Below are 13,999 nucleotides of genomic sequence, written 5' to 3' on the forward strand. Positions count from 1 at the left end.
CCCTGGGGACACCACTGGTGCTGCAGCTGACTCCATCCACAACCCTTTGGCCTCAGCCTGGTTTTTCACTTCAGGGCAACTGGGCTGGTGAAGGGATCCAGCAGAATTCCTGTGAGGAAGGGATGAGGGAGCTGGGGGTGTTGAGGCTGGAGAAGAGGAGGCTCAGGGGAGACCTCATCACTCTCTCCAACTCCCTGAAAGGAGGTTGGAGCCAGGGGGGGTTGGGCTGATATCAGTGGGACAAGAGGGCATGGACTAAAGAATTTTTTCCTAATATCCAACCTAAACCTCCCCTGGCAGAGCTTCAGCTCTGCCAGGGGAGGTTTAGGTTGGATATTAGGAAAGGATTTCTTTCTGGAGAGGGTGCTCAGCCATTGGAATGGGCTGCCCAGGGAAGGGGTGGATTCTCCATCCCTGGAGATATTTCAAAAGAGCCTGGATGTGGCACTCAGTGCCATGGGCTGGGAACCACGGGGGGAGTGGAGCAAGGGTTGGACTTGATGAGCTCTGAGGTCCCTTCCAACCCAGCCCATTCTAGGATTCTATGAAAACTTACAACTGGCCAAGCCATGAGTAGCCAGGTTGTCCAAATCCCACCCCAAGTTGTCTCAGATTGATGGATTTTTGTGCAAGTGCTGCCCTTGTGGATTCTCTGCTGTCTCATAGGGTTGAGTAGTAAGCATTGCACTGAAATGGCTTTTGAATGGACTTCTGGCTTTTGTCCCCAGCCCTGCTGCCCTCAGGAACAGCCTCCTTCATCCCACTGCAATAACTGGGAGGAACAAAGTGTTTGTGTGCCTTGGGGCAGAGATTTGGGGTAAGAAATGCTACTCTTGGTGTCTGCTGAGCCAGTCCCACCTCCCTTACAGTCACCCAAACCCACGTCCATCCTGCAGCTGCTTTTAGCAGGACACTGACTTCTGACATGAGATTTTAATTTAAGCTTCACAAGGTGGAAAATCCCCAGGACTGAGGACAGGGAGAGGGCCAGGCTGCAGGGGAGCCCAGGGTGTTGGGTTTACCCCCTCCCCATGCAGTGCAGCCCCTGCCCACCCCCCCAGATCCAAGTGAGCACAGGAAGAGTTGTTGGCACATCTTAAAAAAATAAGTGTGTGTGTATTAAACATTGATTTCCAAGAGGTTCTCATCACAATCAGTAGTGGCAGCAGGAACAGCAGCAAAACTGAATTCAAGTATTCCATTCAGGTATTGCAGAAAGCACCCCCTGCTCTGCCCCCAGGCTGGGACCTCCTGTCCCCACCTCCAATGCCACCACCCCAGAGCTGTCCCCGAGGGGACAATGACACCTGTGGTGTCTTACAGCTCCTGCTGGTGTGGCAGTGCTGGCTGGCACTTGGTAACTTGGCTTTTTTTTTGTTGTTTTTTGCTGTTTAAACTAATTTTTGAGATGGAGTGATGCCAAGGGCTAGAAAATCCCTTTGTACCTTTGTCCCCCAGCCTGCACAGGTGTCCCCTGTCCTTGTCCTCCCAGCACTGCATGGGCTGGGCAGGGAAAAATGAAAAAAAATAAATAGAAAAAAAAAATTACATTTGATTCTTTGCAGTGCAAGACAGTGGGGACTGTCCCAAACCTGTGGCACTTGGCTGCTGAACATGGAGGAGGGGACATGGAGGTGGCTCAGAGGCTGCAGGGGGTTTGTGCTGGCTGGGAGGGCAGTGACCAGCCCTGTGCTGCTCTGCAGACAACCTACAAGCAGCCAAAAATCACCTGGAGGAACAGCAGGCAGCAGAACACCACTGGGAGCTGCTAAGCCAGGCAGGAGGAGGTGGTGCAGCTCCCCCCAGACACAAAAACCTTGAACCCAAACTCACCCCAGCTAAAGCACGACTGCAGCCTCCCTCCAGAAGCAATTTCACACACTGCCATCCCTGCAGAGGCTTTCAAACCTTTCAGTGGACACCCAAAGGTTTTTTTAAACAAAAATAAAATTAAAAATTAACTCTGGAGTTTCCCCCCCCCCCCCAAGCATCTCCCATCTGCAGAAACAGCAGCGAGGGAGAGCTTGGCCATGGTGGAGCAGCTCAGGGCTGAGCCCATTGCCAGCCAGGAGCTGCTGGTCAGAGGAGGAGGATCTGCTTGGAGGAGATGAAGGGCTTCATGGCAGCTTCCAGGGCTGCCTGATAATCCTGGAGAGGAACCTCAGTGCAGGCTGGAGCAGTGAGCTGCCCTCTGCGGATCAGCTGGCACAGGGAGTCCATCATGCTGGCCAGGCCTGCTGGGTCTGCAAGGGAAGAATCACAGAATCATGGAGTGTTTCAGGCATCAAGGGACCCCAAATCCCCCCCAGTGCCCCCCCTGCCATGCCCAGGGACACCTCCCCCAGCCCAGGGTGCTCCAAGCCCCATCCAACCTTGGACACTGCCAGGGATGGGGCAGCCACAGCTTCTGGGGGCACCTGGGGCTCAGCACCCTCACCCCAATTTCCTCTTAAAATCTCTTCTCTCAATCTTCCCTCTTTCAGTTTGAAACTTCCCCCTCATCCCATCCCTCCAGGCCCTTGTCCCAAGTCCCTCCTCAGCTTTCCTGGAGCCCCTTCAGGCACTGGAAGGTGCTCTAAGGTCTCCCCATTGCTCCTTTCTCTCCTCCAGGCTGAACACCCCCAACTCTCTCCCCCTGGCTCCAGAGCTGCTCCAAGGAGAGAGCTCCCACCACTGCACTTCTCAGGCCATGCCAGGGCCACCACCCATGGCAAACACCCACCTGAAGCCACACAAGGTCCCTGGGACACCAGGGTGCTCTGTGCCCCCAGCTCAGACACTTGGGATGGAGCAAGGTGCCACACCATGCCCAGCACCTGCAGTTCAGCTGCCCTGAGGACTCTCAGCACTCATGACACAAATAAGAGCAAAGAGGACAGCACCAGCATGGGGGTGGTTTGGCTCCTGCTCCCATGCCAACCCTCAGCACCCACTGGGCTCACCCTGTGCATGGTCCTTCCTCCACTGGGTCATCCAGAACCCCCGGAGCCTCACGTCCCGGAAGATGAAGGCACTCTGTGGGGAGAGGGAGCAGTGCTGGGACCCCTGTGTCCCCTCCCCATGTGGCAGGAGGTGGCAATGAGACTCCTCACTGCTTTGTTTGTGCTCCCATTTGTGGGTCAGGGGACAGTGGGGTGTGGGGATGTGACTCCAAGGGGTGGAGTCAGGGTGGGTTTGATGCTTGGGACCTGCAGCCCAAATCCTCCATAAATCAAGCCAAGAGACTGCTCTGGGATGCAGAGCAGCTCATCCCATAACAGACCCCAGGGCTTAAATAAAAAGAAGGTTGGAGGCTCTCAGGGTGCAGGCAGGGAGAGCCAAGCTCTTGGAGTGCCAAGCCCTGGGGACAGGGACATCCCCAGAGGAGCACGGGGGACAATGCCCCAAGGGGAACCAAGAGCATCCCCAGTACTCACCACAGGCACCATCACAGGCTGCTTTGCCATCCCCCCATAGGTGACCATGGTCCCTTTGGGCCTGCAGAAGGAAGGGGGGAGCTGGGGATGTGGCTGCCAACCACACAGCTTTGACCTTGCAACTTCTGCCTCCCAAACCCACTGCTGTACCCAACCCCAGCGTGGCACCAGGGGGGCTGTTCTGACACCAAGTCACCCCTCAGACCCCACCTCCCAGAGCTCCCCTCGTGCCCCCACACCCCATTAGCTGAATTTGCAACTAAATACATCAGCTGCACCCAGCCAGGACCAGGGGGACCTTCAGAGCTGCATCTCAGCTGCCTCCAGCCCCTGGCACAGCTTGGGACAGGCAGTGCTGATGGGTTAACTTGAAGTCACTTCTTCCCCGCTCAACCTCGCTCTCCAAAATTTCATCTCCAGCCATCTCTTGCTCTCCAGGGCCTCTGAAGGTCCCTCTGATGCTGTCCCCAAGCCCATGCCCAAGCCAGCCCCAGCCAGACTTACTGCAGGTGCCTCAGCATCTCCGTTGTGCTTTTGCCTCCGACGCAGTTCAGGGCAAGCCGAGGCTTTGGGATGCTCTGCAAGAGTTTATTGAGAAGGTCCCCAAACTTTAGGGCCCCTTTAGAGGACCCTGACTCTTGAGGGAGCAACTGCCTTAAGCTCAACATTTACCTGCGGGCAGCTAAGAGTCAAAGAGCTAAAAATCTGTGATCTCTTGTAGCAAAAGACTTCCAAGTTCTGGGGCTAAATCCTGATCTAGAGAGAGCTTTGTCCTTCCCACCATCCCTGCACTTCTCTCTGCAGTGCTGAGCTGCAGGGATGGCCCTGGATGGGCTCTCCAGTGGGATCAGCATTGAGGTACCTTAAATAAATCTTTCATCTCTGGCTTTCTCAGCATCTCCTCTGTGATGACGTGGTCTGCACCCAAGGCCATCAGCCTCTCCACCAGCTTTGGGAGATCAGGTCTGAGGGAGGAATAAAAAAATAAATGAACACGATGAGCCAGAAAGCAGAGTGTCACCTTCTCCACTCTGCTGGGGGGACAACAGGGCAGAGCCTGCAGGAGCAACCAGGAGAAAGTCCTGGGATGGGTGGGCAGGATGATCAGCTCCAGCTCCCAAAAATCCTGCCAAACTCCATCCCACACCCAGGGCATCTCCCACCCCCACAGGAGACCTTCTCCTCTCCCAGGGGGACCTACCTGTCCCTCACCACGTTGATGGTCTTGATGCCAGAGGCTTTGGCAATCTGGATGACAGCCTGGCCCACGCCGCTGTTGGCTGCGTTCTGGATGATGGAGTCACCTGGAGAGAGAGAGAGAGACAAACCCAGGTTTTTCACTGCAGACCCCAGCAGCAAAGCCCAGCTGGGATTTCCTCCCAGCAGGCAGAGCCCTACCTGGGGCCAGGCTCTCGAAGTCGGTCAGCATGCGGAACGCCGTGCAGGGGTTGACACTCAGGGTGGCAGCACACAGCACTGGGATGTCCCTGGGCACCTTCAGCAGCATCTCCTCAGGGAACACCCCCCGAGTCCTCCAGGTCCCTGGGGTGCCAGCGGGGTGGCAGGAAGGGGGGCAAGGCAAGGAAAAGGGGATGAGAGCTCAAGCCACGCCATAGCCCGAGGGCTGGTGGCAGCTGCACTGCCACTGAGATCCTGGGGAGTGAATGAGGGTTTTTTTTTTTCCCATATGGGTACGGCCAAAATATGGCAAGAGGCCAGGGATGGATCCCCTGCTGCCTGCTGAGCAGTCTCAGCAATCAATATCAACAGAAAAATCTAATAATTTCCCAGAGGGATAATGGGGCTGGAGCTGCCCGGGTGCAGGGAGTGTGTGCAGAGCTGATGGGAACACTCCCCACACGAGGGATCAGACCTACATCCAAAGCCAATTCAGTCAGATTCACTCCCTCTATATTTTTATATCCAATTTAACCCCCTGTCACCCATTTACTGTTTGGTTTTTTTCTTCCAATGTTTAAAAATATCACTTTTGGAACTTAACTGGATAGCTTTCCTCCTTCCATTAAGCTAAAAAGCTTTTTAAGAAGAAACAGGCAAAGAACAAGCTATTGCACTAAAACCAGAACTGACAATTTTTCTGGCCATTGGCACTTTGGAGAAGCACAAGAGACATTTGTTAGAAAATAAATTCCCCTGCTTTCCTGTCAAAGCACTATTAAGGAGAAAACTGTAATGAGATATAACTGTGACCTTGCCTGGGTTAAATGCTTCATCCTGGGTCCTGAAAAAAGCTCTAAGGAGATGGCAGAAAATGTGGTTGTTTCCAGAGCACAGATTTACAGCAGTGAAAGTTTTGCTCTATGCTACAGAAAAGTAGATTATTTCTAAACTCAAGTTTAACATAAGCAATGGCATAGCTAAAGCTGCTCTGGGCTTTTGCATTGCTTGTGTCCCCTCTCCCAGAGCTCTCCTGCATCTGCAGAGGACCAGCAGCATGGAACCCCAGAATCATCATGGTTGGGAAGGACCCTCAAGACCATTGAGTCCAACCACCAGTTCTACAGCACCTTATCCACATCACTGCTTGGGGCTGGGCATCAGGTTCTGAGCTCGTTTTAAGGAAAAATAAAAACCAAACCCGACATTAAAACTAAAAATACAGGACAGAAAAGAATAATCCTGAGACTGTAAGAAATGAAGATGCCTTCGTGCAGCTCCAGTGGCTTTCCTGATGCTTCTTGTCTGAGGCAATCCAGCCCATTATATTTATGATGATGCTAACACAGCACTAAGTGGGTTCCAACTGCTGCTTCCCTCACCTGGAACGTTCCCTAATGGAGCTTTTATTTATTTTTTTTTTCATTTGAACTCATATCTGATTAGATGCAACTGCTGTAAGTGGAAGAGGCCCACGGCTTTACCCACACCCTGCAAAGCTTTGGAGAGGACCAGCTGTGCTCCAGGACCCCCCAAAACCCCCCCAGCCTCTCCCAAAGGAGGGGAGGAACATCCCTGGGTTCACTCTCCATCTACACTTCAGCATCTCCTGGGGGGCTTCAGCATCCCTAAAATCCCCTGGGAAGGGAGATCCTTTGGAGGTGGGGGTGTACTGGGTACTGGGTGTACTGGGGTGCTGGGGTTACTGGGGGTACTGGGGGTGCTGGGGGTGCTGGGGGTGCTGGGGGTGCTGGGGGTGCTGGGGGTGCTGGGGTTACTGGGGGCGCTGGGGGCGCTGGGGGCGCTGGGGGTGCTGGGGGTGCTGGGGGTGCTGGGGGTGCTGGGGGTGCTGGGGTTACTGGGGGCGCTGGGGGCGCTGGGGGCGCTGGGGGTGCTGGGGGTACTGGGGTTACTGGGGTTACTGGGGTTACTGGGGTTACTGGGGGTACTGGGGGCGCTGGGGGCGCTGGGGGCGCTGGGGGCGCTGGGGGTGCTGGGGGTACTGGGGTTACTGGGGTTACTGGGGGTGCTGGGGGCGCTGGGGGTACTGGGGATACTGGGGATACTGGGGGTGCACTCACCAAGGCCGGTGCTGGCCGGGATGACCCAGTCCCCAGGTTTCAGAGCCACCACGTGCTGCCCAACCTCCAGCACCTCCCCGACACCTTCATTCCCTCCCACAGCTGGAAGTGGGGAGAGGATGGGATAGGTGCCTGCAGGGAAGCTGGAGGTGAGTGGTGGAGCCCATCAGACCCCAAACCTCCACCCAAAGCCTCCGAGACCATCCCAGCAGGAGGGGCCTCAAGGAGGATGAAGATGCAGGGGAGCTGGGTGGGTTACCTTGGATCATGTTGATGTCAGCAGGATTAATGGGGGCTGCCAACATCTTGACATGGACATCAGAGCCCCCCAGCTTGGCCACCTCGAGGTCCTTCAGTCTGAACAGGGGGACAAAGAGAAGAAGTCTTTTCAGTAAAAGAGCAGTAAAAAAGCATCAGTAAAAAAGCAGCAGTACAGGCTGGGCTGGCACCTTCTGCACCTTGGTTTTAAGCTGGGAAGAGAGTGCCCAGTGTCACTTCAGACACTTAAAATAAACCCCTTGGGCTCAGAGCCACTTGCTCAGGTTTACACCACACTAAAAACTCAGGTTTACATTAGGCAGACAGGTTTTGGATGGTGGCTGCTAAAAGCCTGACAACATCCAAGCAAAGCCACACTCACAACTCTCAATAAATCAGCAGCTTGCACAAAAAGCTGCAGTTTTCCCCACTTCCAGCCAGCCCGGGGGTTGGGGCTCATCCTGCCCTGCTTTAACCTAACTGGGGATATTTTCAGAAATCTGCAAAAAGGATCCACAGGTCTGGCCCTGCACAAGAACTGGGGTGAGGGCAGGAGACCTGGGGAGCTGCCATGGGCTCTGGATGCACCCCCACCCCATTCCTGCACCCCTTGCAACGCACCCCTATTTTTACCCCCACCCTACTCCTGCACCCCCTTCGCTGCACCCCAGCCCAGCCCCCTCACCCCATTCCTGCACCCCAATATTTGCCCCATTCCCTCCCGCACCCCCTTTCAGCACACCCCAGCCCAGCCCCCCCAGCCCACTCCTGCACCCCAAGTTTTGCCCCCCCTATAGCTTCACCCCCTACTCCCATACACCTCCACACCGCCCCCGCCCTATTTTTGCACCCCCTTATTCCTGCACCTTCATTTTCCCCCCCCACCCCTCTCCTGCACCCCCTTTCAACGCACCCCAGCCCAGCCCCCCCATTCCCGCACCACCCTATTGCATCGCACCCAAACAACCCGCACCCCGCACCCTATCCCCGCACCCTTCTCCCCCCTTACTGCACCACCGCCGGGGGCTCCCCGTGCCGCCCATACACCAGACCCCGGGGGGGGCTCCGCGCCGTGCCCGAACGCGAACGCGTTTTGGGGGGGTTCCGCACCCCGCGCAGCACCCATCCCGCCGCCCGGTGCATTCGGCTCCCTTCGGCACCGATCGGTGACCTTCGGCCCGGTTCGGCACCGCTCGGTGACGTTCGGCCCAGTTCGGCGACTCTCGGTGACGCTCGGGCCGGTTCGGCGACTCTCGGCACCGCTCGGCTGCGTGACGAAGGCAGCACCGCCCCCCCGGGTCGTTCCCTCCTGATGGCGGCGGCTGTGAGGGGGGGTTTGGGCCTCTCGGTGTTACCGGGCGTGGGGTCCGGCTTCAGGGCTGATGTATCCCAAAACTACGGGAAGTATGTCTATTAAAAAATAATAAAAAATTAAATTATTAAATGTGTGGGTGTCAGTGCCAGCTCCCTGGGCCCGGCCAGGCCAGCCCAGAGGGCACAGGGGCAGCCTGAGGACCTGGGCAGCGGTTCCTGGATCTCGGTGTGGGATGCTGAGAGGTTTTTGGGGATAAAAACCCCTTTTCTCTGGTTTATCAACGCCGTGGGGGCCACGCGTGTCTGCTGTGGGCAGGGGGAGCTGCACAGCTGCGCACAGGATGGGTGCTTAACACAGGGAGGGGGGAAAAAAAAGGGAAAAAGAATTCCTAATATCATTTAATTTAATGTTTAATTCTCTCTAAGGAAAGGTCTCGTTTATTGTTCCGATTAAAGCTGATCAGACCTGAGGGAGGGAAGCAGAGGTGCCCGGTGGCTGCTCGGTCACTGCAGAGCAAACTGCAAAGTTTTAAAATAATTTCTCCTTTCTGGGGGAGGTTGAACATCACCCAGGGGGTGATGCTGGTCAGTCCCAGGCTGCTGGTCCCTCTCCTCTTTGCTGTGCAATTAGCAGGTTCCTCCATTAACACCATCCCTCCCCTCATGCAGCTGCTTTCCCTTCCTCCCCCTCCCAGTCCTCAAGCACCTGGTATTTTATTCCCATAAAAAAAATCATCTTAATATCCCGGTAAGAAGGAACTCTCACCCCACAGATCTGTCCCTCCCAGGGCTGTCCCCACCCTCAGGGCTCACAGCTCAGGCTGGGCACCCAAAAGGAGCTCAGGTGCTGCTCCTCACCCCAAACAATTCCCTCCCAATGTCCAACCCCAAATCTTTTTAATTTTAATTTAAACTTTTTCCAGTTTAAATCCATCCCCCCTCATCCCATCCCTCCAGGCCCTTGTCCCAAGTCCCTCCCCAGCTTTCCTGGAGCCCCTTCAGGACCTGGAAGGTGCTCCAAGGTCTCCCTGGATCCTTCTCTTCTCCAGGATGGACAATCCCAGCTCTCCCAGTCTGGCTCCAGAGCTGCTCCAAGCCCTTGGATCATCCCTGCACCTCTGTATCCCAGCAGCATCTTTTCCTCCGGGAAGGAACTTCAGGAAGCTGCAGCTGCCCCCGGGCTGCTTTAAATCAACCTTTGACTCTAATCACAGGAGGAAAATCATGGGAATTTAACAGCCTCCAAAGCAGGAGCTTCCCAGTGTGCTTAAATTTTTCCATGGTGGGGTGGCTTGGGGCAGGGAGGAGGGTGCTGGTGGTGCTGGTGAGACACGGGTGCCCACGGGTGCCTGGCAAAGGGTTAATTACTAATTACAGCACCCTAACGAGGAGCCTTTCCATCCCCTTCCCAACTTAAGCATTGGCAAATCAGGGCTGGCAGACAATTTTATGATTATTTTGTTAATGCTTCTCCTGTAACAAGCACAATTTCCTTGTGATTAATGACTACTTCATCTCCTGAAATTGCTTTTTTTTTTTTTAATTTTTTTTTTCTTTTTTTTTTTCTTTTTTTTGGTGAGATGCCTGAAAATCCACTTTGGACCTGAGGGTTTTGGAGTGGGTGGGGAGAAGAGGAAGGGGAGGTGGTTGCTGAGCACCCAGCTCAGTGATGAGTGCTCTGGCCAGAGGGAAGGAATGATGCTCTCTGCTCCCCTCTGCCTTAAAACCTTGTTCTTGTTAATGAGCTCTGATTTATCACAGCCATTGATTAATCTTGGTGCTACTTGTTCATGGCTGGAAAGCAAAAATGCTGCCAAGAAGGGGGGTTTGGACTTGCAGATGTGGGGACACCCTGGCCTGGAGCTGGGTGTGATGGGGGCAATGGGTGGAGAGACCAGGGTGACCCCAAGGTGACATTTTGCTGGGATTTTATCCTTAAAACCTCAAAAACTGCTGGGGACAGGGGATTTGTCCCCCTGGATTACAAGGGGGGGATTACAAGGCTTCACCAGGAGCCTCCTGTGTGCTGAGTTGTCCTGGCACTTAATCAAGTTAATGTGGAATTATTAATTAACTGCTTACAGGATCGACATGCTTTTTAATTAAAGAGAATAATAATCTATTGCCTTTTTTCCTTTTTGGTGGGGAAATTGAAGATGTGTCTGCTTCTCCTAGGAGTAATTAAGCAAGTGGAGACTGGAGATCTTGCTCTAATGGGATTTTTCTTTCGGGTGATGCTCGGTGCCACATCTTGGTGACCATCCCAGGGCAGCCAGGTGTGGTCTGAGCACTGCTGGACCTCCTGGAGACCCAACCTCCCCCCCAGATGGATTGGGTTGGGATGCTGGGCTGGGATCTCAGGGCTGGGATGCACCAACAGGACAAGGCTTGTAAAACTATCTGCAAAAGAATTCTTTTTTCAGGCAGAAGAAGGGATGCTTAGAGCCAGCCCCTGGGGGAAGGGATGCACCATCCCACTTCTCCCTCTTTTTCCCTGGTCACCACAGCCACTGTCCTATCCTCTTGTGTCCCTTGCAAGGTCCCAGGGCTGGACTCATCCCTACCACTTGGTTTTTATGAAGCTCAGGAGAAGCTCAGTTGTCATTTTCCCATTTCAAGCCCCATTCACCCCAAACTCAGCAGCCCCAGTAGATCCCCATCACTCTGCCATTCATCACCTTTTTATTAGGTGTGCCTGAATCTTCAAATACAAAAGATGTTGTGCTTAAATACCCACTTTCTGTAATTCTATAATTTCTCATTTAACACCTCAGACAGTGATGGAAAATCCTCTGAACTTTATTGAATCCTTCACCTAAAAACTTGTGTCTGATGCTCAGGGCAGATACCACAGGATGCTCGAAGTGGGTTTATTTTTTTTAAGCATACCAATGGCTGCTTCTTTCCCCTCTGTTTTTTTTACCCCCATTGTCTGATAAAATATATAAATATAGATAGGAACATGTGTAAGTATATACGGGAAGAAATGCAACGTTCAGTGGGTAAGTTCTGGCCCTCTGCCAGGGAGATGAACAAGGAGGCTTCCTCTTGGGCTGTAAATAAGGCAGGAGAAGGAGGTGTGGGAGATGTTTTTTCCTGTGTTGGTCATATTTGGGCTGTGCAGTGGAGCTGGGACATCCTTGGACTCCTGGGGGGGGCAGAATTAGTGCACAAATCCCCCTGTGTGAGCATCTTTCCAGCTCGGGGAGCCCATCCCCAGGATCATGGCCAGGGGGGCTGAGATGCTGATTTTGAGATCTGTGTTGAACCCAAGAGCATCACCCCTGGGTGACCCCTCTGCCCATCTCACCTCAACATCACCTCCTCACACCCCCTGCAATGCAACACGTGCTCAGGCATCTGGCAGCAGGACAAGCAGGTTTATGTATTTATTCCTGTGGGGAAAAAACCTATATATATATTTTTATACATCATTTGTAATAACGTAGATATATAACTGTATTTTTTTTTCATATATTCATATATTATAGTGTGAAAGCAGTGCCTTCCCTACTTCAGACAGAGCAGTGGGCAGGAGAGAGCTCTTGAAATAGCTTGAAAACACTCCCTGGTGAAGAAAGGCACCAAACCAGCATCTTTTACCCTTTTTAAACCATATTTTATCTTTTACCCCTTTTAAACCATATTTTGGGTTCACTTTTCCCTTCCCCTCCCAGCTCTGTTCCCATTCTGCTCCCATCGGCTGCAGATCTGAAACATTCCCAGCATTGCAGGAACCCGTGAGCCTGACCCCACTTCTCTGGGAAAAGAACTGCTCCATCTCAGGGGTTTGCTGGTTCACAAGCTGATTGGTTTTGTTTGTTCCTGTGGGGCTCAAATGCTGACAATCTCTTTTTGTTGGAAAGTGCCGAGCGCATCCTTTCTCCGACGGGGTTTGGAAAACCACCAAGCTGGAGCTGCTGGTGCTCAGAGGAGAACAAACAAGAGGGTAGAGAGCTGGTAGAGAGCTAACCCTTCCCCCGTGCATCACATCAAATCAAATCAAACCAAACGAGCTGTAAAAACGGATTAAAAATAATATTAAATAAATGCTGGGTGCAGTGTTGTCCCCTCCTTTCCTTCCAGTCGGATTTTAAAGGAGTGGGGAGGTGGGGTTCATGCCCTGCTCCATGCTCAGGCTCCGGTCCCTCAGCACTGGGAGATGATGATGAGAAATCTGAGCAATATCCAACCCCCAGGTCTGCAAATAAAGAGCTTTTGTGATTTGGGATGTGATCAGAGCCCCAACACATTCCAGCAGATCCACAGCCCCCTCCTGCAACACAAAACCCTGGAGGTGACCCTGGAGGAGGGGGCACGGAGAGTTTGGGTATAGATCTGCTTGGGTTTAGTGCCTTTATTCTTACTTTTTGCTTCTTATTATTATGAATTTTTTTTTAAATCATGGTCATTTAGTTGCAATGTTCAGGGATGGCCAAATCCACACAGCCAGGACAGCAGCAGCTGCTCTGGGTTAGGTGCTGAGCAGACAGACAGACGGATGGTGCACGGAGCTCTGGAATATTTTTGGGATTTCTCAGAATCCCAGGAGCAATTGGGATGCTGCCTGCAAATCTGAGGAGATGTTGTGCAGCTCAGAGGGAATGCAGAGGTAGCTTGAAAAGCTCCTTCTGAGAGGGAGAACAACATTTCCCCTCACCATCCGTGGCTGGGCTGAAAAAAACCTCCAGTTTTCTGCACGGCTCTGCTCCTCAAACTCAGCATCTGTGGCTGCTCTGCCCCGGAGAGCTCAAACCCCCCCAGCCTGTTGGAGCAGCACCAGGGTAAGGATTTATCTCTCATCTCTGGGTGCTGGGTGCTGCCTTTGGGCTTCCCAATTCTCCACGGAGAAGCCCCAGCACGGAGTGGGAGGTGTGTGGGGTCAGATCTCCAATAACATCTCCTAACATTTTCCTGTTTTTTTTCCTGCAGGAACACTTGTTCATTCCTTGGGTTGGACAAGACTGGGGAAGTTGATTTGGATGAAGATACAGAAGTTATTTCATCCTTTCAGGCTGGGATAACTCATCTAATAGCCCCATTACATCCGGCCACGGCACCGTCTGACCGCTCGGGGCTGGAGGGGTGGGGGGAGAGCTGAGGGATGAGATAATTTATTTTGTCTGTTAGGAAAGAAAAAGGCATTTTGGCATTAGGAAAAGGCAGGTGATTCGGGGAAAATAGCTGAGACTTATTAGAGAGGGCAAACTGGGTGGGGGTGGAACAGGTGAAGGGATAAAACAAGTGGGATGGGGGGGAAGAGGGAGAGAGATTGGTGAAAAGGGGGGGAAATAAAAGCAGAAGATAAAAATGTAGGGGGTGAAATTGCCTAAATTTTAGTGCTGGCTCTGAGGGTTGTGTCCCTGTAGCTCTGCAAGAGCTCTGTGGGGAGGGCACTGCTGGGAGCAATGCCCTGGGGGTTTGATGGGAAGAAATGAGGGGGTTACTGTGCTGACAGAAAAAAATCAGCATTCTACAGAGAAATTAAAAATTGAAGGGTTTCAGTGTGGAAAGCCCTGGTCGGGGTGGAGG

The 13,999-nt window shown here is 53.1% G+C and overlaps 1 protein-coding gene across 3 annotated transcripts; it reads right to left on the bottom strand.

Annotated features, from left to right (window-relative positions):
* Positions 1–1,096: 1,096 nt before the first annotated feature.
* On the bottom strand, positions 1,097–8,440 carry MECR (mitochondrial trans-2-enoyl-CoA reductase). 3 transcript variants are annotated; one of them, XR_011730502.1, is made up of 11 exons: positions 8,163–8,365; positions 7,155–7,252; positions 6,896–7,027; positions 4,815–4,958; positions 4,618–4,720; positions 4,279–4,381; positions 3,921–3,994; positions 3,417–3,477; positions 2,943–3,015; positions 1,363–2,243; positions 1,097–1,329 (listed from the first exon to the last, which is right to left on the bottom strand). XR_011730502.1 is itself a non-coding variant. In XM_071767936.1 (10 exons), the coding sequence occupies exons 1-10, from the start codon at positions 8,294–8,296 to the stop codon at positions 2,080–2,082; spliced, it is 1,086 nt and encodes a 361-aa protein (XP_071624037.1). In that variant the 5' UTR covers positions 8,297–8,440; the 3' UTR covers positions 1,097–2,079. The 3 variants fall into 3 exon arrangements, 2 of the variants coding, with proteins under 2 accessions (XP_071624037.1, XP_071624038.1); XM_071767936.1 differs by having other exon boundaries at positions 1,097–2,243; positions 8,163–8,440; XM_071767937.1 differs by lacking the exon at positions 6,896–7,027 and having other exon boundaries at positions 1,097–2,243.
* Between the last annotated feature and the right edge of the window lie 5,559 nt (positions 8,441–13,999).

Source organism: Heliangelus exortis, chromosome 24, assembly GCF_036169615.1.
Source record: "Heliangelus exortis chromosome 24, bHelExo1.hap1, whole genome shotgun sequence".
NCBI classification, from domain to species: domain Eukaryota; kingdom Metazoa; phylum Chordata; class Aves; order Apodiformes; family Trochilidae; genus Heliangelus; species Heliangelus exortis.